The sequence below is a fragment of the Myxocyprinus asiaticus genome, chromosome 2 (assembly GCF_019703515.2).
Source record: "Myxocyprinus asiaticus isolate MX2 ecotype Aquarium Trade chromosome 2, UBuf_Myxa_2, whole genome shotgun sequence".
Taxonomy (NCBI): Eukaryota; Metazoa; Chordata; class Actinopteri; order Cypriniformes; family Catostomidae; genus Myxocyprinus; species Myxocyprinus asiaticus.
Window position 1 is genome coordinate 7,192,380 of NC_059345.1, and position 27,588 is coordinate 7,219,967.

The following is a 27,588-nucleotide window of genomic DNA, read 5'->3' on the forward strand; positions in this document are numbered from 1 at the left end:
CTGGTTTTTCCGACACATTCAGAATCATTACCGCTTTTGCCGGTGTTGCTGTGGCTCGCTTCGTGCGTGCGCTTGTAAAATTTATATTTTAAAGGCTCATTATTAAAGTTTAGTATTTCTCTGTAATGTAGAAGAGTGTTAGCAATGTTACCTATAACATTCTTTCTCAGCCCTGGAACTCAAACCATTTTCTGATGCCCCCCCAAAAAATATATATTTAAGTAATTAAATTAATATCATAAACGTGCGACAACTAGTTGACTAATGGCTTAAACTAACGACTGATAGTCGACTAGGAAAATCTTTGGTCGGGGGAAGACCTAGAAATAACACAGAGTTATGGCTTCAACAGAAGCATATAACATTGATTTAACAATCATGGAGCTCAGGTCATGTCTGTATATATATATATATATAGCCTAATATCTGCCTAGAAAATGTTTAATGTTTAACTTAAATGAACAAACTCTTAAGTCTCAAGGGATAAACCGATTGCATGTGCTCAAGATCTTTAATGGAGAATCACTACAAATTGGTCAATACAAATAATTTATTATAAGTCCATTTAATTGCAAGTATTAAATTAAGAGATAATTGCATAATATCCACTCGCCCCAGGGGAGAATATTCAGGGCCCCGGGAGGGGACTATCGTGTGATTAGTAACAGTGAAAGGCAGGCAAAGACCTCTTTTGTATCGACATGTTTCCAAGAAAATTGTGCACAGTGGAAATTTGGGGGAAGTACAGGATTTGACTTTGATTTATAGCATTTGGGTCATCAATACAACATTTGTTCTTGAGCGTTCTGAAATTGTATTATTTTAAGATGGACACTGATCCTATCTACAATAGATTTTACTTGTCACAGCATGCCATTTCAAAGACAGAAAAACTTATGGAGCGACCTTAAAAAGGCTTTAACCCAGAAGAGAAGTCAACAGGATAGGTTGTTTATGGAGACTGGAATTTTAGTGTTAGCCAAGTTACTTAAAGCTTAACAGTAGCACCCTAAAACTAGCATGACTACATAGTCGTTCTTTCAAACGAATACTATGCACTTGCAAAAAGTTACATCATTTCATTTTCCACAGATAAAAGGCAGATGTATAAGTGACAAAGATGCACACTGGCATCGATTATCTGCTTGAAGTCTGAAACTGCATTTGAAGCTTCAGGCTTCTAATTGGAATTTCCTTCCCAATTTTTATGATGCCCGGAAGCACAGAAACCTTTCTACACTGATTAAAAGCTTGGGTATAAGCCCTACCCCCAAAGCAAGTTTAGGACAGTGAGTTTAGGGGGGTCTGAGTACCGACCCTACCCCCACCCTCATTGCTAGGTCCTGGGAAAGACACCAACAGACAAAACAATCCTACAGTTTCCTCTGTTGATAGCTTGCACAACTGTGATAAAGAATTCACCCAAACAATCTTGCAATTCAAGCATGAAGACAATTAAAAAAAACTCTCAAAATGCCAAGTCACAATGGGAAGAATTCATGCATTTCAATGTTATCTTTGTACAATAAATGTTGTTTATATACTTTTTTTGAAGTGCACAAACCATCTCTGAGAACAAAGAAGTTCTTTTAAAAAGAAAAGAAATGCAAGAACTGTGGCTTTGTTGTTGCGTGGCCAATGAAAGTTCGAATCAGGCTCGCAACAACTCGCTATTCCATTTCCTGTCTTCCATCCACAACCCAACCAATAAAAGTGCCAAAAAGGACAATAAAAAAGCTCCAATAGCCTAAACCTAAAACAGAGTTCTGCAAGAGGCATCATACCCTAGTGCAGAAGAAATAACTCTTTCACATTCAGATGTTTAGATCATTAATATTGACTCAAGCAATCAATACTTCAATAACAGACTTTCTATTTGCTGCTAAATTGCTAAAAATGCTCAAGCGGGCCAGCCGTGCTTACCTTTTCATTTTTCATCTTCTTCAAAGTTCTGCACTCTCCTCCGTCAAGCTCCTCGGGTTCGGATTTAATAGCTAATGGAGAGGCAATTCCAACAGATTCCAAGGCGTTATTCCCAAGTTGCTCTGTCACACAGTCCGCATTCTGCATATTGTCAAATGAGGTGTTGCGCGCGCTTCCAAATGCCTGAGCATTCGCGACAATTTCCTTCTCAATTGCAATGACTGCAACAGGTCCGCTTTCGCTTTTGTCCTTTTTACTTTTCCCACTTGATACGTTCTTATCCTTTTTGCTGTTCGATACACCGCGGGAGGATTTCGCACCCTTCTCGTTGCCTTTTCCAGGCGTAGAGTTGCCACTTCCTCCGGAATTACCTGTCGCACCTGTAACGTCCCCTTGGGTTCGTCCCTGATGCTCTTTTTTGGCTCCGTCTGAAGCAGGAGACTTGTTATTGTCTTTAGAATTTTTGTTGCGTTTCGATTTCGATTTGCTCTCTTTGCCCTGAGGGGCGCTAACGGGGCTAACGAATTTGATATTATCTGGTAGAGCTGCGACGGCGCTAGGTGGGACTGCCATTCCGCCTCCGTCCTTGGTGCCAGACATTTCGAGTTTATCCTTTTCTAGGTCAGCGTCAAGGTCGATAATCAGATTTCCAACCCCGATATCCCACTCATCACCGCTGTCGTAAGTGTCCACCGCATTTGAGTCCACACCTTTCCCGCCTGCAGTGCCACCACTTAGGGACATTTTAGTGCCAGCGGCCCAGGTTTGTCACAGTAAAGTCTGATCACTCAGACTGCAGGGATGTGGGGAGAAGGGAAACAGTAGCCTCAACGTATTGATGTCAACTTCCCAGCCGCCCACATTTTGCCCTAGAGGAGAGACATATAAAGAGGGATTATCTGTCTTGAAATTATACTCTGAAAACGAAATGCTAATTTTTTTGCACTAAATATGAGCTCTATTTACCAAATTATGCCAAATAAAGATAGCATAAATACAATTTTGACAGAGTTATTTCTAGTCAATATCTGAGTAGCTGGTCTTCACTTTCTTGAATTTATTTATTTATTTATTTTTATTTATGAATTATTAATTCAGGTTCAATGCATATCAAGAAGGCTACATACAAGCTGAAATTGCAAACTTTACAAACATGCAAATATCAACATGAATAATGATTTAGGGCTGTATAATATTTCTTATTAATTTGTGTAGTGATAGAGTGAATATTTCAGCTAAGCCAATTAAATTGCAAATTAAAATAAAAAGTTATTTCCCAATTGAATGTTTCAAAATTTACCAACAACCCTGTCAATGGATAATGGATATTTACATTATAATTCCAATTTACAATATAATTTCATTTCAGCCACTTTGTGCACATCTCATTTGCTATATTACATACATGGGTCATTAACAAATAAGGTTGTCAGAGGTGATAAAAATGAGAAATCTTTTAAAAATCTAGTTTAAAACATACGTCTACAGTGTCTTCGGTTTAAAATTTTGGAAAAGCATTTATAGCATTTTCTACCAAAATAAATAAATAAATAAAAATGAATGATAATCATTAATTAAACTTAACATTCTTATTATAATACTTAATCATTTTTATTTATTTTATTTGTAATTTTTTTTCTCCCCTTTTCTCCCCATTTTAGAATGCCCAATTCCCAATGCGCTCTAATTCCTCGTGGTGGCAAAGTGACTCGCCTCAATCCGGGTGGTGGAGGATGAATCTCAGTTGCCTCCGCGTCTGAGACCGTCAACCAGCGCATCTTATCACTTGGCTTGTTGAGCGTGTTACCACGGAGACCTAGTGCGTGTGGAGGCTCACGCTATTCTCTGTGGCATCCACGCACAACTCACCACGCGCCCCACCGAGAGCAAGAACCACATTATAGCGACCACGAAGAGGTTAACCCAATGTGACTCTACCCACCCTAGCAACTGGGCCAATTAGGTAGCTAAGGAAGCCTGGCTGGAGTCACTCAGCACGCCCTGGATTCGAACTTGCGACTCCAGGTGTGGTAGTCAGCGTCTTTACTTGCTGAGCTATCCAGGCCCCCTCAAGTTTTTTTCTTTTTTTTAAACATTTTTGAGTCAAGAATATTAAGAGATTTTCTTAGGGTTACTCCATTTGACCTGAACAAAATGTGCTTTTTCATAAAAATGTCAAAATATCAGATATATTATATCAGGGTCTTCTCTATTTTATGCTGGGGTTTTTTTATATTTTTTTTCTGTCACAACAAAATGGCAATCAACATGTTGGTTACACCAAATGACTTTGAAATTTGTGGACAAAAAGATTTTCAGATATTAATAATATTTTAAAACAATTTTTCACTGCTTATTTTTTATTTTTTAAGAAATAATACGAAAAGCTAATGATGTACTATTCATGCCAACATTTATTTATTTTTTTCTCAAGAATTTCAGCTTTTAATTCGATTTACAACCATTTCTGGACAGTTACACCACATGACATTTTTTCCTTCAAGCTCCAGAAAAAAAAAGACTTTGAACTCAGTAACTGAAAACATGTTCATCATAGCAGAGGTGTGGTTCAAGTAATTGTTTTGTGTGAATGCATTTATTTTTTAATAGCTTTATAGATCCGGGCAAAAAAATGAGTCACATCATTAACCCATTTGTCAACATTATAATATATACTGAAAACTCCATATCAGTTGACCACTGTATTAATCTTTATATATCAAATATCTATATCGTAAAGAGTTTTGCAAATAAAAAGCATAGAAAGCATTATGTTAGACTCTAAATTTAAATGCAAAAAGAATATTCAGCATAAAAAAGAAAACTGCTCAGTGAAATTGAGTGCGTTTAGACTAGCCTAATATTACAGGCAGTTAATTTCCTTCATTTTTATTAGAAATTTAAGGTAAACATGAATGAAAATGAAAAGGCAACAAAACCGTATAGAAGCAGATGTAACCGTATTCTACCACGTGTCTGCCGATATTGGTCCTCATTCAAAGCCTGATGTGCGTAAACTATTTAAAGCAACCATTCTCTTTTCACAGGTCATCTCTTCCTATCAAGGGTACGGCTATAAGAAGCTAACAAAAGTCAAAGGAGCATGCACTTTGACCTCTGACAGTGTAAATAATTAACACTGAAGTCTGCAGCGTTTGCCCCGCAGTGATAAGGGGGCTCGAACACGCAAACAAGAGCTGGAAAACAACTTATTAGAACTCTGTGGTCATTTAAAAAACCCAATTCCACACGCTAGATCTGTAAACATCAGATTAATTCTTGTTAGCCTTATGTTTGAAATGCTTCAGCAAGCTTAACTGCTGATCAGGCCAGTGAGCAGAGGGTTTTATTAAATACACTGTGGCTTACATCAGCCTTTCATATAGTTTGAGCCCCACTAAAATGAGAATTTAGGTTCTTGAGTCTCTGATCATCACAAAAACTACATAGCACTACTGAGCATATTATTTTAGACACATTAATTCCGCAATCACACAATTCGGATAGTTTGCTGAATTGACTGTGCTGCTATCTTGAATGGCCAATGTGTTACTATTAGGGATATGCAGATAGATGTTGAAATATTGATATATTATGGGCTGGGTAAAAAAAAAAAAAATATACATATATAGTTTTTTTTTAAATCAAATTAATGCGATCTTGTCAATCAACTCGAGAACATGCATGAGCATTAGCTATAAAAGCTGGGAAATTGCGAGGTAAAGAAGCACCATTTATGATACCAGTATTGTCGGATTTTACTGCTGATTTGAAATATGTTCTTTGATCATAATCTTGACCAACCATTTTGGACTGCAGTCTTTCTCCATTCAAGTAGATAGGGGCTGCACTGTCATGACTGGAAATAGCCTCCCGAGAGCGTACCAAACATAGCCGACAGTGGACTGACTTGCTAGAAAGACTCTGTTTGCTTTCACGCGCTTGGGTGGATCCAGCGAGTAGCAGCAATCTCCTGACAGTTTAAACAGCCTGGATCGTCTGCTTGGATTGTGACCACTGACCGTCATGATTTGTGAATCAGAGGAACTTTTGATCCGGATCCTGTTTTTGATTTTGGCTGATAGAATACACGCTTCAGAGGAAGATATTAAATGAGCGCTTGATGGGAAGAAAATGCTGGATTTTCGTGAGATTCGTGAATTATATCTGTTTAAACGAGATATCTGCATATTTGCAGACGGTATATAATAGAAGTTTTATTGATATTTGCCTTTTATCATTAGAAAAGAAAGTTAAGTGACAGGGAACAGCTGAGGAGAGGCTGATAGAATTCGTGCTTTAGAGGTAAATAAATGAGCGCTCCACAGGATGCTGGATCTGCTCAAGTTGTGTGAGGTTGGTTTATTACATCAGTTTAAATGAGATATCTGCTTATTAGCAGATGGTATATATGATATTATTTTGATTGATATTTGCCTTTTTATCATTAAACAAGACAGTTAAAAGTTACAGGGACCTTTTGAGGAGAGGGAGAATAAAAGAGGCGAGCACTTTAACATTATGAGCTCAAACGTGTCTGATATGCGGACCGTTTAAATTAGACTGTGTTGCACACCGGTCTGTTATTGAAGTAACACGATGGCACATAACAAAACGAACCATGACTGGTCGTTTACATGTCTCAGCCACTTCACATGCAAGCAGGTGATTTTTGGTCCCCCCAAGAAAAAAAAACAGCCAAACAGGTAAATTTATCGGCCGATGCGATAATTAAAACAAAGTCTGAATCGGACTCGCCGATATATCGGTCGGCCACTAGTTAAAATGACGATTTAAACAACTTCACAGCTCAAATAATACATGTTTTAACAGAAGAATTTAAGTGCTTTTATAAAATTATAAGCTTCACATTTCTTCCTTTAAACTCTCCAAAAATTGGCCCCACTCACTTCCATTGAAAGCTTTTTTTTAAAGGAGGGAAGCGTCAATTTATTTTTCTGGTAATCAAAATTATGCCACAAATGCTGTCAACTGAGCTTCACTTGTATTTTACATGGAATATTTATTTAAATCATTTTTTTTTTTAATGTGTTAAATTAGAAGGGTCCCTTTATAATTTACAGCATTGGCTGAGAGTTTTTTTTTTTAATATATAAGCAAAAAAACTGTATTCACATCACAATCAATTATATAACAACTTTAAATTTACATCCATGTATTTACATCTACAAAATGCAAAGACATAAATTAAAAGCTGTTAAACAATTGGTAATTTTTTGAAATTGTTATAAATATATTAGGACTGTAAATCGATTAAAATTGTATTAATTAATCACACAGTTTTCTGTGAGTAACCGTGATTAAACATGGTACATTAAAACAAACCTTAAAATATAATCATAAATATATTTATTTTAAACTTTGTCTCAAAGAACTTGCAAGAAATCGGTTAGTCATCAGTTCTTTTATTTATTAACATTTGTATACATGTTTTTTGCGGATATAGTTAGACACATTTTTACAGGTATAAATATTTGATACAAGTATATGTATACATGCTATAAAATCAGTGGATATGCTGGGCAAAATCTTCTTTTTAATAATAGAATTAAACAGACAGATTAAATTTATATCAAGATTTATTGGCAAAATAAACTTGTGTACATTGCCAATGCATTATTACACTCTATGCATACAAATATAAAGCAAATTGAATGCTGAAGTTTAATTTGCTTTTAACACTTTCAGATGTACAGTTGAAATCAGATGTTTACATACACTTAGGTTGAAGTCATTAAAACTAATTTTTTTAACAACTCCACAGATTTCATATTAGCAAACTTTAGTTTTGGCAAGTCATTTAGGACATCTACTTTGTGTATGACACAAGTAATTTTTCCAACAATTGTTTACAGAGAGATTGTTTCACTTTTAATTGACTATATCCAAATTTCCAGTGGGTCAGTTAACTGTGCCTTTAAGCAGCTTGGAAAATTCCAGAAAATTATGTCAAGCTTTAGACAATTAGCCAATTAGCTTCTGATAGGAGGTGTACCTGTGGATGTATTTTAAGGCCTACCTTCAAACTCAGTGCATCATTGCTTGACATCATGGGAAAATCAAAAGAAATCAGCCAAGACCTTAGAAAAAATTTGTGGACCACCACAAGTCTGGTTCATCCTTGGGAACAATTTCCAAATGCCTGAAGGAACCACGTTCATCTGTACAAACAATAGTACACAAGTATATACACCATGGGACCACGCAGCCATCATACTGCTCAGGAAGGAGATGCATTCTGTCTCCTAGAGATGAACATAGTTTGGTGCAAAAAGTGAGAACAACAGCAAAGGACCTTGTGAAGATGCTGGAGGAAACAGATAGACAAGTATCTATATCCACAGTCAAACGAATCCTATATCGACATAACCTGAAAGGCTGCTCAGCAAGGAAGAAGCCACTGCTCCAAAACTGCCATAAAAAAGCCAGACTACAGTTTGCAAGTGCATATGGGGACAAAGATCTTACTTTTTGGAGAAATGTCCTCTGGTCTGATGAAACAAAAAATTTAACTGTTTGGCCATAATGACCATTGTTATGTTTGGAGGAAAAAGGGTGAGGCTTGCAAGCCAAAGAACACCATCCCAACTGTGAAGCATGGGGGTGGCAGCATCATGTTGAATGGGTGCTTTGCTGCAGGAAGGACTGGTGCACTTCACAAAATAGATGGCATCATGAGGAAGGAAAATGATATGGATATATTGAAGCAACATCTCAAGACATCATCCAGGAAGTTAAAGCTTGGTCGCAAATGGGTTTTCCAAATGGACAATGACCTCAAGCATACCTCCAAAGTTGTGGCAAAATGGCTTAAGGAGAACAAAGTCAAGGTATTGGAGTGTCCATCACAAAGCCCTGACCTCAATCTGATAGAAAATGTATGGGCAGAACTGAAAAAGCGTGTGCAAACAAGGAGGCCTACAAACCTGACTCAGTTACACCAGTTCTGTCTGGAGGAATGGGCCAAAATCCAGCAACTTATTCTGAGAAGCTTGTGGAAGGCTACCCAAAACGTTTGACCCAAGTTAAACAATTTAAAGGCAATGCTACCAAATATTAACAAAGTGTATGTAAACTTCTGACCCACTGGGAATGTGATGAAAGAAATAAAATCTGAAATAAATAATTATCTCTACTATTATTCTGACAATAGGAAGTGGAGGAAAACTTTGTGCAAAAAACAAATACTGCATTAACTGCGTTAACTTTTTTTAAAGCAGTAAACAGTCTACTATCAATCACAGAAACTAACGTGTAAAATTTCCCAGCCCTAAAATATAATGATATATTTCTTGCAATTTATTTAATGATAATAGTGATGAGATTTTAATCCAATGCTAAATGGCCCATTTTAACCTCAGAAATCATGAAAACTACATTTAAAAGAAGTAACCTATTGGTATTGGTATAAGCGATAGCCTGATCTCTTGGTATTGATCAAAAGTAATAATAGTATCGCCCGTCACTAGTTATTATACCATTGCTTCTTTAAACTTTTTACTCTAAAATGACATCCCTAATGTGCATGAAGATGATTTGGCTGCCATCCAAATAAAGAAAAAAGATTTTCTACCATCTACCGATCAATGAAACCAGAAGCAAGAGAGCCATTGAATTCTCTGTAACTATGTCTTGTAAATGACAACAGCCCACCAAGAACAAGACACAAAACCTTGTATTGATTCAAGGCCCCTTCATTGGCAAGCCATCATTTGACGGCCGTGCGTGCACTACATAATCCCAGATGGTCATTCTTTCACAGTGGGTAGATCTAAAGACTGCAGCTGTTCGCCTGGAACAAACATCCAAAGGGGTCAAATTAGGTTTGTAACATCTGTAGCTAACCTGTGCACACTGGTTTCATGCTGAAGCCTGTTTGATCCCTTTAAAAGTCCATGAGATGTACAGCTTATTCAATCCCCTTATTTTTAAATAGAGGAATTAGGTTGATGCCAAGGACTATGCAGCTTGGGGGAAAAAAAAAAATGAATTTGAAAGCATTCTATATACCATACATAAAGTTATGTGTTAAATGGGTATTTCTGCAATCAGAGGAATCATTATTTCAACCAAAAAGTTATTGACGTCCATTAGATTTAAGGTGTAAAGCAAGAAATAAAATACAGTAAAAATCTAGTAAAATAACCTAATCAAGGCACATTTTCTACATTGTTTTAGCCTAAATTAACAGCAATAAAAAAATGTATATTTATCATTTTTATTTTATATGCACCAATATCACAATACCCAGTAATAGACATCTACATACATTTATTTTCACTGAAACATTTTTAATGCCACAGAGGAACCATAAACATTAAGTAATGATGCACACGAATCACCGAATCATTATTTTGCACAGATTTGCTGAAACAAACAGTTCAAAAGAAATGATTTGCAAAATGAATCAAATATATGTCTTAACACTCTCATACTCATGAGACACGATTAGTGGGTGCAAAATTAAGAAAGTGTGCATTAAAATCATTGCAATATTCACAATGTTGGTTATAAACATGAAATGTATTGCAAATTAGAGGTTGACCGGATTTTGCGGATACCTATATCTAAGTGGAGGAAAAGGCCGATAACCGATTTATCGGACGATAGTTTTTAAAATCAATTTATAGAATGTAAAAAAAAAAAAAACCTTTCTTAACCTTTCCTTACTATGACGGACACAGACACAGAAGCAACAAGAGTCCAAAAGGAATAAAATACCAGATGCAGTTTGTTGTTCAACAAATTCCAATAATAACCAAGAAAAAAAATCAAGATTTGGAGCATACTATGAACAAGACCGAAAAACACCTACTAATTTCCGGACTCTTATTTTTAAATGGCAGAGATTTGACTATGTTTCAATGCTCTGTATTTAACTATTTACCAAATTAAGCTTTTTTTTTTTTTTTTTTTTTTTTTACCAGATTAAGGATTTTCTTTTTACATATTTCAACAGATTTAGTTTTTATTATTATTCACAACATATGAAGTTGGAGACATGATGTAGGCTATGTGCTGATAGGGCACGTTTCTATACAGTCGCATTTATTGCCCTCGCTTCAGTTTAGAACACTTGATTTATCTAATGAAACTAACCAAATTTGCACTGAAGTTAGGATAGAAATATGGATGAATATTGTCTGTCCGACATTTTTTTTTATTTCACCATTAGAGACCGCTGTCATACAGTCGAACCAATTTGATCTAACTGCAGAATTCTCCAGCGCCGGCCACAGAGGAACAAGGAGGAATAATAATAATAAAAGAAAACCAATCTCAACTATCAACAGATTTTTGCAGATAACCGATAGTTCCAAAAAGCAACTATCGGCACTGATATATCTATAAGACAGATATAGTCCTACTGATGCCACACTTTAACTTAAAATGCACATATAAAATAACACTCGCATGTGTGATAGATAACGCAAAGCAAAATCTCACATAAATGCATAACAGATCACGCTTTTTTGTCGTAGCACGATATCTGATGAATGATGTGCATCAACAGTGATTCAACAGTAAACTGACTATAACATCATAATCAGTGTATGGATCCCTCTGCAACTGTCAAAGCATTCACAAAAGTTACAGAGCTTCCACAATATGTTTCTTCCACTGGTCAACTCCCACCGGTTCAGGTCTATTGATTTCTCTGAGAACGCAGAGTCAGGAAACTTTCAATATCAAAGTCTGTTTGTGGTAGAAGCGCTACACTATATCGACTGAGAAAAAAAACACAGTTGTCTAGACCAAAGCTGAGCAAGAGCCTTTAAAACTTAAAGCAATGGGAGTAAACATCTAACTCTACCCAGAACTCAACTCTAAAGCAAACTTTCCATCTGAGATACAGGTGATAGATTTTTCCTGGAGTGCTAACTCATCTCCACAGAAGTACTCTACAACATTCCCATCCTACTGAACAAAACAAAACATATCTAGTAGAGGTAGATCGATATATCGGTTTTACTGATTAATCTGGGCTAATAGTTGCTTTTTGGAACTTTCGGTTTTTGGCCAAAATTTATGCAGATCGTTTTTTATTATTTATCCTTTTTCCTCTGTGGCCGACGTTATTTTTATAAGATAATCAAGTAATGTTCTCAAGGTTATTATTGGGATTTTGGTTGAACAATAAACTGAATTTGGGATTTTATTTATGTATAACTCTTGTAGCCTCCATGTCTGTGCTCGTTATAGTATAGTCATTTTTTAACATACTTTAATACAAATTTAAAAGCTATCGGCCAATGAATAGGTTATCAGCCTTTTCCACCACCTTAGTTATCGTTAACGGCAAAATCCACTATCGTTCGACCAATATCCAGGACTTTTTCTTCAATTATAATGTGGAAGAGCGATGACAAATTTTCTTCTCTCAAAGAAGATGAGGTAACATCATATATTTGTCTATATTTTGTGGTGAAACCACTCTTTTGTACCTTGGAGTACCAAGTAAATACCATAGTATGTGAATGTGGTAAACATTCAGTACCATTGTATATCAACGTACCATAGTATTACCATCGGATACCATCATTGTACCATTTGGGAAGGTCATAACATGATTGTTTTGTGGCCAACAAAGTCTACCCGCCAACATCGAGCTAAACTGTATTGCTATCACATACTGTTACCACTTTAATCATACAAAATACTTTTTCTATGTTTTCTAGCATTACAAATGTTCTGTCACTTATCCGGTATTGCTTTTATTTAATATCTTGAATAAGCAACCTTGAGGATATGTCACAATGAGCACGTTTACATGCACATTCTTACACCGATTATGCTTAATAAGCCGACAGCATGTGTGGTCATGTAAATGCAATTAACCATGTTCCTTTATCGGTGTAAAGACCATAAACGACTTATGAATATCCCGATCGACACGGGTTGATTTTTGCCAATTACACCGATATATGTAAACATCTTACCCGGTGTTCTTACTAGCTAATCCAATGTGTGCACATGTTGAGTGCATGCCTCTTCACAGTTTGATAACAAAAGTAGAGAATAACGCGATTATTTCAAATGTCATGTAAACGCGGACTTCTAGCCTTGTCAGATTTTTTTAAATAAGCTGATTTAAGAGAGTAATCAGCGTATTGGTGCACATGTAAACTGACTTCGGTTCGGTTCTCTTGGTCCGGACCAAAAAAGAAAATGATACATTTAGTCCTGGTTCGCTTAGCGTTCACACTGGCATTTTTAACACCGAACCTAAAGATACAAAACAAAAGGCATCAGGAAAAAGTCACAACCTGATTGGACAGCTTTTATGACGTATATTCTGCGACGGGACTTGCCGAACATCCAAAACAATGCTGGCCGCTGGGCGAAATGCGCTCGTTGGATTTATATATGTATATATGGTGATATTTTTACCAGCTGAGTACAAACGAAAAGGTAATAAAATGTGTAAAGGAGTCAAAACAGCGCCAGGAATTCCTCCGTTGCACGATTGCACACACAAACGAAAATATGCTGCAAGGACGGCTGACGGCGGTTCCAACACCTGTACCGAACTGTAATGGGCAACATAGCTCCTATGATGAGAAGAACCAGGTATGCTTGAGATAAGTATTAGGCAAATTACTTCCTGTTATTGGTCCGTTTATATGTCTTTGGTCCATGCAGTGTTCATATATCAGTCGAACTGCACCAGAGCTCGTTTGGAAGCGGACCGAGACCCACTATTCAGGCGGTCTCGCTCCGCTTGTTTGGTGGCACCAAGGTTCGGATGGCAGTGTTCACACTTGTTCAGATGAACTGCACTAACAGAGCAATCGCACCAGAGTTCGTTTTAATCGAACCAAACCTGCCAACTGTGAACACACCCTTAATGTGATTAGGTTTCCCATACTAAACAGTACTGGGGCAGTACCACAGTACAGTGATTGTTTCAATTACTAATACCATGGTACTTTGATATATTATGATACGAAATGATTACCATATTCATATCCAATAGTATTTACGCAGTACGACACAGTACAGTACTATCATGGTACTTGCCACATTTTTGTTATTGTTGTAAGCCAAAACAGAATGTATTACCTTAAAGGGTTGGTGAAAATATAACATGTATTGCCCACTAACCTGCAGCAAGAAATCATTATCAACTGACCTTAAAGACTCCATGCTAGTATTGATGTTTCAGTTTTGTCTCCTTTCACAAGTAGAAAGGCAGACGGTCTCATCTGTAAATCACTTTTACTACTGATTTAAAGGTTATTACTGTGAACAAATAATGACCATGTCCATTTCTATATCAAACCAAACATCTTTGCATTAAATTGTCTATCAACAGAATGATAAAGTCAGCGCACAGACATGGCTTGATAAAATAATTAAGAATCGCCATAAAACTAAGAAGATATGATGGCTTAACCCTGAAGCCTTAAAAAGCCCCATGGCTTCAAAGTTACTGGATAAAGCACCATAGTTATATCATGGCTACTAGCACCACCACTGTACTTTTTATGTAAAAAGGAAAGGTACACCAAAGTACCATGGAGTACAACTGATCCATACCATGGTACTCAATGATTGCCATTTGAGGTTACCTCAAAGAATACCATAAAAAAAACCATGGTAATGCCATGTAGATTTAGTTAGTACTGCACACTAAAAATAATAATGTCTAGTTTTCTTATACAAGACTACCTTGTGTTTTTTTAACCAGCCTAACTAGTGTTGAAACACACAGCTCAGCAGCCATGTCTGACACAAATGAAGGTGAACTTGTGACTGCTGAAGGGTGTATATTATATTGACTTCTGCAGTGGATGCTTTATGTAAAAGCAATCTGTGCAGATGTGGACTTTTACCAGCACTGAGACTCTAATGAATCTCACAGATCTACTGACACTCAAACCAAATCCAGCTTCTCCTCAGGTTACTACAATTGCAGCATAAATAAACCAATAGTAACAGATTTTATCACCGTTTTAAACACATTTGGACTTGTTTTTTGTCTAACCAACCAGTGCATGCACAAATTTTCTCACTACACAAGAAAATTACGAATAATTAGTCGATTAATCGAGTGAGTCGGAACGCGTTATTAGATTCAATTCACTAAAAGTCGACGCGCGTCACACAATAATGTTCTTAATTGTCTACTTTTATAAATTGGGAGATAATATTGTCATTGAACTGAAGGATATATTCTTTTCTCATTTTCAAGCTGATTTGTTTTTGTTTTGCAATGTAAACACTTCACAAATTTCTCGATTTTTTTTATTTTAAATTATTTTTTTTAACGCAGATTCGATTCCAGACAATCTCTTAAACTCCAAAACAAATTTCTAAGGTATTATAACCTCATTTTATTTTCCGATTGAGCATTTCTGTTATTTTATGTAATTTTTTGCATTTTCTTTTTAATATATTAAACATGATATATCCATATTTTACATTCCTTTAATGCAGTGTTCTTTATTTATATAAAAAACAAAAATATATAAAATATCCTCGTGCAAAAAAATCGCTGTTTTAAAGCATCGGTTCGTGTTGCACGTAAGGAAATGACTCCCTAAGATGGTCAAAGCATGTGAGCCATGACAACCGAGCTAGAGCTAAAGCTAAACGGGCTAAAGCACCTCCAGTCTCCATCTGCACCAATAAAACAGCACCCCCTACACACACACACACACACACACACACACACACACACACACACACACACACACACACACACACACAAAAGAAATACATTAATCCCAGTGCCACTTACCCCACATGCAAACCCCAATCCAGAGAATACTTATGTACATTCCATAGAGCAGGGTGGAAAGGCCGCTGGATTTGCGCACGGAATTCCGCAAATGATCCCAAAGCAGTGCACTTCCCAACACATCCAGTAAACTAGAGAAAGGGAAGGCCAGCGATTCGCTGGACTGCAGCCATCACACACACTCCTAGATCCCGTTCAAAAATGGCAACACTGAGCCGAAACTGGCATCGCGGGATCTCAATCTCAACGCTTTCTCCCAAAATGTCCTTCCTAAACTCCAGGGCGATAAATCCAACATCTCGACACGTCCATTTTCACGTATATTCAATCATTTTGTCCCCTGTCGAGTTGAGTCCAAGATCCCTCTCTCCTTTCAGTAGGGGAGATACAATGTAACTAAAGGACAGGAGAAGGAAGCACCATGAAATCCAGGAGAATAATCCGGATGGATTGAACCCTAAACGAAGAGTGCGTGATAAGACGTGGAAACTGGATCGACGGTCCGGGAACTGGATCAGTCATTCCACATCCTCACTGCCCAAGATTGTTCTTCAAGGCTTCAGAATGTGTAAATGTAGTGCCCTTTTCAAATTCATATTTTTAAGATTTACGCATTTCAGTGTCATATCAAAATTTTCAACTAAATGAAATTAATAAAACTTAAAATATTTAGTTTTATTTAATTTTGTTAAAGGTAAATCCATCCAATTTGATGGAATTTTGTTATGAAATTGAGAAATGCGTACATCTTACATATTATATACTTTAATATTTTATGTACTATTTTATATACTTTCATTATATGTGCATCACTGTAACCCAATTTTTTTTTAAGTAATAGTTCATTTTTGTGGTAATCAACATCATGCCATAGATGCTGTTGACCGAACTTAAGTTGTATATTCTTTTAAAGGGATAGTTCACCCAAAAATGAAAATTATCTCATCATTTACTCACCCTCATGCCATCCCAGATGTGTATGACTTTCTTTCTTCTGCTGAACGCAAACGAAAATTTTTAGAAGAATATTTCAGCTCTGTAGGTCCATACAATGCAAGTGAATGGTGACCAGAACTTTGAAGGTCTAAAAAGTACATGAAGGCAGCGTAAAAGTAATCCGTACGACTCCAGTGGTTAAATTCATATCTTAAATTCATATTCATATCAAGCAATATGATAGGTTTGTGAGAAACAGATCAATGTTTAAGTAATTTTTTTATTATAAATCTCCACTTTCACTTTCACATTCTTCTTCTTTTGTTTTTGGTGATTTGCATTCTTTGTGCATATCGCCACCTACTGGGCAGGGAGGAGAATTTATAGTAAAAAAGGACTTAAATATTGATCTGTTTCTGACATGGATTTATGGTAATCACTGGAGTCGTATAGATTACTTTTATGCTGCGTTTATGTGCTTTTTAGACCTTCGAAGTTCTGGTCACCATTCACTTACATTGTATGGACCAACAGAGCTGAGATATTCTTCTAAAAATGTTCATTTGTGTTCAGCAGAAGAAAGTCAGGGTGAGTAAATAATGAGAGAATTATCATTTTTGGGAGAACTATCCCTTTAAGTAAATTGCTATATGTTTATGTGCGAGTAAGCTATTTCTGTTTACATCCATAGCCCATTGCACATTGGGAGGCTGACAATGTGGCATCTCAAAGTTGATTGAGAGTATGGTGAGACTGATTCAATGATGAAATTTGCGTTGCTTTATGCGAGCACAAAAAGTTTGGAGTTGAAAGAGGTCCTTGGTTCAAAATTGTTTGAGAAACTATACTTTAGGCAATGCCAGTAGCAGTTACAGGTTTCATCATGGTCTTTGCTGTGTGGAGAGGATATTCTGTCTATTTCTGGGTGCCTGGGTGGCAGCGTCGTGTCTGTAGCCACAGGTATGCTCATTTGCACTTCCTTTTATTCTGGGTTAACAGAGTTAGTCCTGTTAAACAGTGGTATGTGAGGGAGATGCCTGTGAGGAAAGTGCTGACTGCAAACAGGAAGACCGGCTGCTGACTTTCCTTCTACAACATTAGCCTCTTTTAAAAAGCCTCCTTATTCAAATGCAAAAACAGCAGCTTTTCATAAGATAATTAGTTCATTCACACTTGATTCATACATTTAATGGCTCACACTGTTTGTTTAAACAAATGTAGGAAATTGGAGCAGTTGATATTAATAAAAGGTTGTTGAATTGAGAAACATTTTTAATTTGTAAAATCCAATGCATCAACCGTGCAAAGAAGGCCACTGGTGGTGACTGGCTGTGTGAAACTGAATTTTAGAAGCTCTTCAGGGCTACCCAATAAAATGTCTTTTGTACTTTGGCACAAAGGAGCCTCAGCACCCCGTAGGTTGGTTGAGATGACTTCAGTTTGATTCAGCCTTTAGCTGGTTTCTGACTTAAATCAAGGGAGGGTTTTCAAAAGGTTTTAATCTTAAACTCAAACAGTTTTTTTTGTGTGTGTGTTGGCAATTAATCGCATAAAACGATGGAAAGAAGCAAAATGGCAAACGTGTAATAAAAGGCTGAATCTTCTGAAAACAGTTAAGAAATTTCCACAAACATTTCAGAAACCACCTCCCAATCGTCAATAGCCTACTGTAATGTGAAAAAAAAATCTAATTCTCATTACTGTAATGTGAAGAAAATAATGGTTATTTAAATTGTAAAGTTTAACTGTAAAGTACATTTGTAATTATACATCATGGTAGTATTTGTTACACTGATTTATGCTGATTTGAATAATAAATTAAGATATTTCACACATTCCAGTAATGAGATGTTTTGCATTATATTTATGAGAACATGATTTTTTTCACATTCAAGAAATGAAAATGAGAACTTTTTTTTTGTGCAATAAAGAAGTAAAAATTAGATTTTTAACGCATTATTGCAATAAAAAATACATTTTTTGAGCATTAAAGCAATAAAATAAGTTTTTCCCCTTTCAAGTAATGACACTTTTATTAGTTCTGAAAATTATATATATATATATATATATATATATATATATATATATATATATATATATATATTTTGCATTCCAGTAGTGAATGAGATTTTTTGCATTACAGTCATGAGAATGAGATTTTTAATGAGAATGTGGGGACATGTTGTATTTAATTGTCATGAAAACAATGTCAATGCAAAGCAAAAAAAAAAAAAAAAAAAAGAAAGAAAAAAAAACATAATTGTCCTAATTTAGGCTTAATTTTAAGTAAACATCATAGTAGTATTTGTTATATTGATTTAATTCGTGCTGATTTTAATAATAATAAAAAATAATAATCATTGTGAGATTTTTTACACATTCCAGTTGAGATTTTTTTGCATTACAATTATGAGAATAAGATTTTTTTTCACATCCCAGTAAGAGATTTTTTTGTGTGCATTAAAGCAGTAAAAATTTCACTTTTTCCACTTTTGTTTTTTTTAAATTACAGTAATGTAAATTTTAAACATACATCAAGGTAGTATTTGTTATATTGATTTTAATTCATGCTGATTTTAATAATAATATAACAAATCATTGATTTTTTTTTTACGTATTCCAGTAATGGAGATTTTTTTGCATTACATTTATGAGAACACATTTTATTTTATTTTTTTTTACTTTAAAGGAATAAAAATTAGATATTTTTCACATTCCAGTAATAACAATAAGATTTGTTGTGCATTAGTGGTAAAAATGAGATTTGTTTTTGTGCATTAATGCTCTAAAAAAATGTTTTTTTTTTTTTTTTTTTTAGCATTAAAGCAATAAAAATGACACATTTTCCTGTTCAAATAATGAAAATTAGATTCTTTTTTTGTTTGTTTGCATTCCTGTAATGATAATGCTATTTTTTTGCATTACAGTAATGAGAAAGAGGTTTTTAATGAGAATTTGGGGAGATATTGTGTTTAATTGTCATGAAAACAATGCCAATGAAAAAAGTAATGGTCCTTAAATATGCTTAACTTTATGTTGTTCTTTTGATTTTAGGTTGAAATATGAAATTTCTTTGTGAGATTCATCCAAAATATGAAACAACCCTAAACTATGCCATCTATTCCACAGACTGCAGATGCTAGGAAACAAAATATCATGTTGATATATTTACCCATGTAGAAATATACAAAAGACTTCGGTCCCATTTTACACAGATAGAAGGCAATAATCATGCAATAAAGCATTAGTAGAGGCAGTCATTTGCTCTTTCTGGTGCAGAGATGCTTGTGTCACAAAAAGGCCACTCAATCTCTCTGAGATCAGCAGGCCCAGAACCTGAGAGGCTCTGGCTTTGACAGCCATTGTGGCCTAAATAACAAGAGTAGCTCCAATACGAGCTCTACAGCACAACTGGCTCTTTAGTAAGCAGAAAATTCCATGCTCAGCCAAGCGGTGCAGGTTCAGACTGTCGGCTTTATGAGCTGGAAATCCAATTGAGATTAAAAAGGAGCTAGTTAATTATACAGCAGTATTATATGCAAAGTAAGCCAGAAAGAGTACAAAAAGACCAAATAATAAAAGTCAAACTGCTTAAAGGTACACTCAGTAAAAAAAAAAAATTCACTTTAAAAAAAAAATTACATCTAAAGAATTGAATTGTACTTGAACAAATGTTTAAAGGAATTTTACATCATATTCCAAGTCTTCTAAATGCATACGCAATTTGCAATGTAAGTCTTTTCAGTGAAAATGTTGATGTCCGTAGCACGTTCATGGACGTTATGAGCTCGTTCACAGTGTATATCACGTGTTCCTAAAATGTGTAATTTCATCGCCACTAGCTTCACCAAAGAATTCCAAAAACAATCACTGTTTTCAAATCTATTACAGAAAATGTCTTCCATTGGTTGTAGAAACAGACATTCCCAATACAAACTCTACTATTTTTAACATCAAAAACATTACACATCTATACAGCTTTAAAATATATTGAAATACATACACACAAGTGATCTTAAAGCCTTTTATTGCAGAAAATGCATTAACACTCAATCAGGGAATGATTGTGCAGTTATCGTACTGCTAGCGTTGAATCATGTTCAGCCATCTATTGAATTCACAATTTGCCCTATATGTAGCTATATGCCTCAGTCGATGTGGGGATTCTCGGTTCCTCGTCTCTTGACCAGCCTGGCTTTGTTCAGGTCACGCTGGCTGCATTAAACACTTCTTGGCGCTCTGGTGGCTCTGGTTCTCCAGTTTCCCTGTGTGAAAGAATGGGGAGGGGTGAGGTTAATGGTGATTCAAGTTCCAGTGACCTTTTCAAAGCTCCCTGTCAAACAACGAAAAGCTTGGGTTGGGATCAGGAAGAGGGAATTTATGAATCTGTTTACACACATTCACACACTCCCAACACCCCTTTTCACACTCTCTCTTATCATACATAGTGACTGAAATGCTGCAAATGTCATACTACCACTTCATTACAATCTAGATGATGCATTCACAGCACAGCCCATCTGTTACATGTAAAAGGTGCAAGAAATTCTGAGAATATTGATTCAACTAGCATATAGTATATAACATCAACAGTTTTGAGAGTGGTGCATGGGTGGATGGATGGATGAGAGTGGTAGGTGGACAGATGGATGGATGAGAGTGGTGGGCGGATGGATGGATGAGAGTGGTGGGCAGATGGATGGATGAATGGGTGGATGGACAGATGAGAGTGGTGGGTGGGTGGACAGATGGATGGATGAGAGTGGTAGGTGGACAGATGGATGGATGGATGGATGAGAGTGGTAGGTGGACAGATGGATGGATGGATGGATGGATGAGAGTGGTAGGTGGACAGATAGATGGATGAGAGTGGTGGGTGGGTGGACAGATGGATGGATGAGAGTGGTGGGTGGGTGGACAGATGGATGGATGAGAGTGGTGGGTGGGTGGACAGATGGATGGATGAGAGTGGTAGGTGGACAGATGGATGGATGAATGGATGGATGGACGGACGGATGAGAGCGGTGGGTGGGTGGATGGATGGATGAGAGCGGTGGGTGGGTGGATGGATGGATGAGAGCGGTGGGTGGGTGGATGGATGGATGAGAGCGGTGGGTGGGTGGATGGATGGATGAGAGCGGTGGGTGGATGGATGAGAGCGGTGGGTGGATGGATGAGAGCGGTGGGTGGATGGATGAGAGCGGTGGGTGGATGGATGGATGGATGAGAGCGGTGGGTGGATGGATGGATGGATGAGAGTGGTGGGTGGATGGATGGATGGATGGATGAGAGCGGTGGGTGGATGGATGGATGGATGGATGAGAGCGGTGGGTGGGTGGGTGGATGGATGGATGAGAGCGGTGGGTGGATGGATGGATGGATGAGAGCGGTGGGTGGATGGATGGATGGATGGATGAGAGCGGTGGGTGGGTGGGTGGATGGATGGATGAGAGCGGTGGGTGGGTGGGTGGATGGATGGATGAGAGCGGTGGGTGGGTGGATGGATGGATGGATGAATGGATGGATGGACGGACGGATGAGAGCGGTGGGTGGGTGGGTGGATGGATGGATGAGAGCGGTGGGTGGGTGGATGGATGGATGAGAGCGGTGGGTGGGTGGATGGACGGATGAGAGCGGTGGGTGGGTGGATGGACGGATGAGAGTGGTGGGTGGGTGTATGGACGGACGGATGAGAGTGGTGGGTGGGTGGATGGACGGACGGATGAGAGTGGTGGGTGGGTGGATGGACGGACGGACGGATGAGAGTGGTGGGTGGGTGGATGGGGTGGATGGATGGATAAGAGTGAAATGTTTTATTTATTTTTTGGACCTGGTACCATGGGTAACATTATGTTGTTGTTTTTTCCCCCCAGACATGTTATATGGTAATATAGAAACCATGTTTCTTTAGACATGTTGCCTGGTAATACCATAGTATTCTTTGAAGTACATTGGAGCATGTAAATACCACGGTAAATGAATATTGTAATCATTCATCAATATAGTATCTGTCAAAATACCATGATCTGTATAGCAAAATACCAATATGTTTGGTCTATTTTCCCGGAAGAGAGGGACTGTAATTTAAATGCATATATCTCCATAAGGTGTATTTTGTCAACTTTCAGGAGAAAATTCTCATAAAGATCACCTAAAAGCTATAAGCTAGATTACTCTAGAGCTAAACCCCACAAAACTACAATTTAATTTCACAAGGTCTTTACCTGTGTGGAGTAGACTAGAGCAGGTAAATACAATTCCATTCACGTGTAGGGGATGTGTATCTGCAGTTGTTGTGTCTAAACTAAAGTAGACCCTCAAGGCATCTCCATTGCAGACTAATATGATCTGAGGGCTGAGGTCAGTTGTTCTCCAACTGTGCATGCTGTCAGATCCTGCAGTGGTGAGACCTGCCTTCACTAATACTGCATTATTTTGTCTAAGAGCGGCCTGTTCAAAGCTCTCAGCAGTCTTCATCTCTGAAACTGGAGCCACTCAATCAATAGCGAGGGAGATGAGGCTGATCTGGCTAGCAGCATCATCTCTATTCTGTGAGAAAGCACACACTTTAATTTCCACCCTCAATCTTGGCTGGCTGCCTTTTTTCCCCCAAAGACAACACATCAGTTGTAAAGCCATAGCATCTGTCGACCTCCGACCACAGAATCTGGCCCACTTTAAACAGCTCACACTGATAAAAGCTGTTACCTGACTAAAATTGAGCATTATTGACATCAAAACTAGCTCATAAGTTGTTTTCTTTCTGTCTGTCTCTTCCCATTAAAGTGGAGCTTTAAAGAAAAACCGGTAAATAACATTTCAGAAAGGTATAAATAAAATGTTAAATATATACACTCACTGAGCATTTTATTAGGAACACTATGGTCCTAATAAAGTGCCCGATGTGGTCTTCTGTTGTTGTAGCCCATCCACCTCAAGGTTCGACGTGTTGTGCATTCTGAGATGCTATTCTGCTCACTACAATTGTACAGAGTGGTTATCTGAGTTACCGTGGACTTTGTCAGTTTGAAACAGTCTAGCCATTCTCCGTTGACCTCTCTCATCAACAAGGCATTTCCATCTGCAGAACTGCTGCTCACTGGATGTTTTTTTGCTTTTGGCACCATTCTGAATAAACAGAAATACTCATACCAGCCTGTCTGGCACCAACAATCATGCCATAGTCGAAATCACTGAGATCACGTTTTCCCCATTCTGATTTTTGATGTGAACATTAACTGAAGCTCCTGACCTGTATCTGCATGATTTTATGCATTGCACTGCTGCCACATGATTGGCTGATTAGATAATTTCATGAATAAGTAGGTGTACAGGTGTACCTAATAAAGTGCTCAGTAAGTGTATATATAATGTTATATAGGTTATATAAGACACACAGCGCTTATTTGCATAGAAAAACAATTAAAAAACAATGCAGTCGTACGCAAATACACGTTTAGTGTGAATGGCCACCAAGACATAAATTTCATTAATACGCATAATTTCATTATAATTTTCAGTTTAAGCAAACTATTCTGTACAAGCATATTCCCATCCAGCTGTGAGCCAAGAGCATTCTAGAATCAATTACTTTTGATTCATATCAACACCTTAATGTAATATATAACCCCAAAAATGTAAATTCTGTCTTTATTTACTCACCCTCATAATTCAAAACATATATGTTTTTGTATATGGATTAAATTTTAAGTAAATAATGACTTACATTTTGCAAATTTGACTTTATAAATCCCCAAACAGTCTCACTGTATGTAAAAGAGCAGCCTATCCACTGCGTTAAATATGCTGTTGGGTTTGGAACGATATGAAGGTGAGTAAGTGAACTATCACTTAAAAATTACAAGACAGCTTAAATGCAACATCGATGGAAACACAAAACATTACTCCATATTAGTATAAAGAAATGTTACAGCACAAATGCAAACTGTCAGCGATCTAACAGGAGATGCACTTCTCGAGCTAATGTTATGTTGATTCTGCATTGCCTGGTGAGGCAACTTCTAAGAGCCCAGGCACTGATCTGGCAAGATAATTTCCCACTGATTGCTCTGTTTGGGGGCTGCTGTGAAGCAGTTTATTTCACATGCTGCAGCAAGGGAGCCATCCCAATAATAGGCACAGTGTGTCCAGAGTGTTGCCGGGACTCCATCATCCACCTGGCTCTCCCCCAACAGCCTGTACACAGATCAGGCATTGAAATCCATCCTACATGTAATATTGCCACCTGTTAGAACAACACACAACCTAGCAAACAGCACTGACATAGACCCAACCTGGTCTCATTTTAAGAGCAGTCACTGTTTGTTGGAGTGTTATTTGAAAAGTAGACTGTAGCAGGGAACTCCACTGGAATTTAAAGGGATAGTTGACCCAAAAATTAAAATTCTGTCATCAAATCAACTTCATTTAGTTCAAAACATATTTTCCCTGTGGAACACAAAAGGAGTTATCTAGTAGAATGTCCTCTTTTCCATACAACGAAATGGCGACCAATGGATAAACAGTACCATAAAAGCGGGCCATACGACTTGTGTGCAATATTTAAATTCTTTTAGCCATTTGATAGCTAAGTCTGAGGAACAGGCTGAAATTTAAGTTGTTTAACATATGTTGTACCCTCTATGCGGTGGCCTGCGTGGTGGTTTGCTTTTATAGTTCTGTGTTGGTATTCTGCATGTACACAGCCCAAATGCTAGTGTATTGGGAGAAAATTCCTTCATTTCTGAAATACAATAATATGTGGATTCAAAAGTATTTATTAAATTATTGTTGCATCAAAGTATGAGAGCAAGCTGAGATTTAGGTGCATATCATTTAGAATACTTGTTGCCTACCATGCAGAGAGAAAATTACGCTTGCTCTTGAGTCTCTTAAATTATTAATAATAATTATTTTGGCATATGACACTCTGCACTGAATTTTTTTTTTTTTTAAATTAATGAATAACCACTAACTTGACCAACACAAAATAGGTGTCTTTTTAAAGTGTAGAAGCTGGACTTTACATTAATTTGCTGACAAATTAGAAGTGTTCTGTTTTCATAACCATACTTGTCAAACATACGATCAAAACATCATACAGATTGGAAAGTTCAGATTGGAAATATTGTTTTACTCAGACAAATAATATAATGAATATAAAGCTGTGAAAGCACAGAGTTTATAAGTTGTAAACAGATTTATTGCATTTTCGCTTCATGAAACAAACAGAATAAGCAGAATAGAAAAACAGCAGATGCTCCCGATTAAAACGAGCTCAAATATAACGTGATATGATGTTTAGATCTTAAAATAACTCTAAGCTACCTCAGATATCTTTTTAATCATCCTGGTGCAGGGTCTCTTACAAAGCAGACCTATCACAGCCGTTGTTGTCTGTGTAGACTTGATGCATTGTTAGATTTTTGTAGAGGTTCGACTCTACGAGAAGAATAAATCTACCTTTAGGTCCTCCATTTAGGCAATATTATTAGAAAAATTACATTAGCTTAGCTTTCATTGTAATGCTGATGATGCTCTGCTTTATATTTCCTCCAAATTAAACGACATTTCAACGTGTAGCCAGGTTCACAATGTACGATTTTGGCCACGATTTTGCCATGTGAAACAAATTTCAGGGATTTCAAAAGATTTCTCTTGTCGTATCGTCAGTCAAACAGCTATTCCCCAAAAAGCTTTAAAGATTTAATCTTTAATCTCTCCCATTTTTTCGTGTGCATTGTTTTTTCCACTTTTATACTTTTTAAAGTGCATTGTACCGTGCACGCCCGCCTTTCCACTTTTATCAATCTCAAACCACTGGTTATTAGGAACCACATCAACAACAACAATTACGTGAGGGATTCACATCGATCTCAAACCATCACTGATCAAAAACCACCACCACTACAACAACAACAAATAATTATGGTAAGTCATGGCATCCGCTCATATTATCGCTTCATGTATTGCATTATACATGTTTACTATAGCTCTTTCCGTCAGCAGTGAAGGATACTCATGATAAATGTAAGGAATTAGTCAGGCTGACGGAGAAGGTCAATGAGTTAGAGACACGCATCCGAACGCTAGTGGAGGTCAGCGAGAAAGAGAAGCTGGTAGATACAGTTTCAGATGCGGGTAGCACAGCGAGCAACACACACACTTTGATTCCAGCTGTAGAGTCCCCGCAGCAGGGCGTCTGAATGATGTCTCGACAGCATACGCGTAGGGCAAAGCGACACCACTCTCCCGTTCCTGTTAGGATTTCCAATCGATTCTCCCCACTCAGTGATGCACCCACTGAGAATCATGTTGAAAGCGCCCTTGTTATTGGTGACTATTGTAAGGAACGTGGAAATAGAAATGGAATTGAGAAATTGAGAAACGCATTTCCGGTGCCAGAGCATCTGACATCAAATCAAATTTACAAGTGCTGGCTAATGCTAAATGTAGACTTTCTAAGATTGTTTTTCATGTTGGCACTAATGATGTTCGGCTTCGCCAGATGGAGATCACTAAAGATAATGTTAAAGAGGTGTGTGAACTTGCAAAAACAATGTCAGACACTGTAACATGCTCCAGCCCCCTCCCTGCTTGTCGTGGTGATGAGGTTTATAGCAGATTAGTGTCACTGAATGGCTGGATGTCTGAGTGGTGTCTGGAGAATAGCATAGGATTCATAGACAAGTGGAAGACCTGACCTGCTAAAGAGAGACGGACTCCATCCCTCCAGGGAAGGTGCCACTCTCCTCTCTAGTAATATGGCTCATAGTCTTAATAGTGATGGTATTTGACTAACTGGGCCCAAGTCAGGAAGCAGACAAACTGGCTAATCCAAACGTCTGTTAGCTGCCTTGAGACATAACACAGGTCACATAAACTACAACATATAGAGAATGAATCACCTGTATATCACATAGAGACTGTGTCTGTTCCCCGAACTACCATACACAAAACCCACA

General features: G+C 37.3%; 2 protein-coding genes across 6 annotated transcripts in view; both read right to left on the bottom strand.

The window, feature by feature from the left end:
* LOC127411953 (zinc finger protein 609-like) overlaps positions 1-16,067 on the bottom strand; it is an 89,189-nt gene extending 73,122 nt beyond the window's left edge. For all 3 annotated transcript variants that reach the window (XM_051647932.1, XM_051647919.1, XM_051647928.1), the window contains exons 1-2: positions 15,689-16,067; positions 1,924-2,792 (exon numbers count right to left, since the gene is read on the bottom strand). In XM_051647932.1, coding sequence (XP_051503892.1) covers positions 1,924-2,667 — 744 coding nt within the window. In that variant the 5' untranslated portion in view covers positions 2,668-2,792; positions 15,689-16,067. The remainder of the gene's footprint in view (positions 1-1,923; positions 2,793-15,688) is intronic.
* Positions 16,068-20,634: 4,567 nt separating this feature from the next.
* The window catches only part of trip4 (thyroid hormone receptor interactor 4), a 111,115-nt gene continuing 104,161 nt past the window's right edge, over positions 20,635-27,588 (bottom strand). For all 3 annotated transcript variants that reach the window (XM_051647970.1, XM_051647962.1, XM_051647952.1), the window contains one exon: positions 20,635-20,889. In XM_051647970.1, coding sequence (XP_051503930.1) covers positions 20,845-20,889 — 45 coding nt within the window. In that variant the 3' untranslated portion in view covers positions 20,635-20,844. The remainder of the gene's footprint in view (positions 20,890-27,588) is intronic.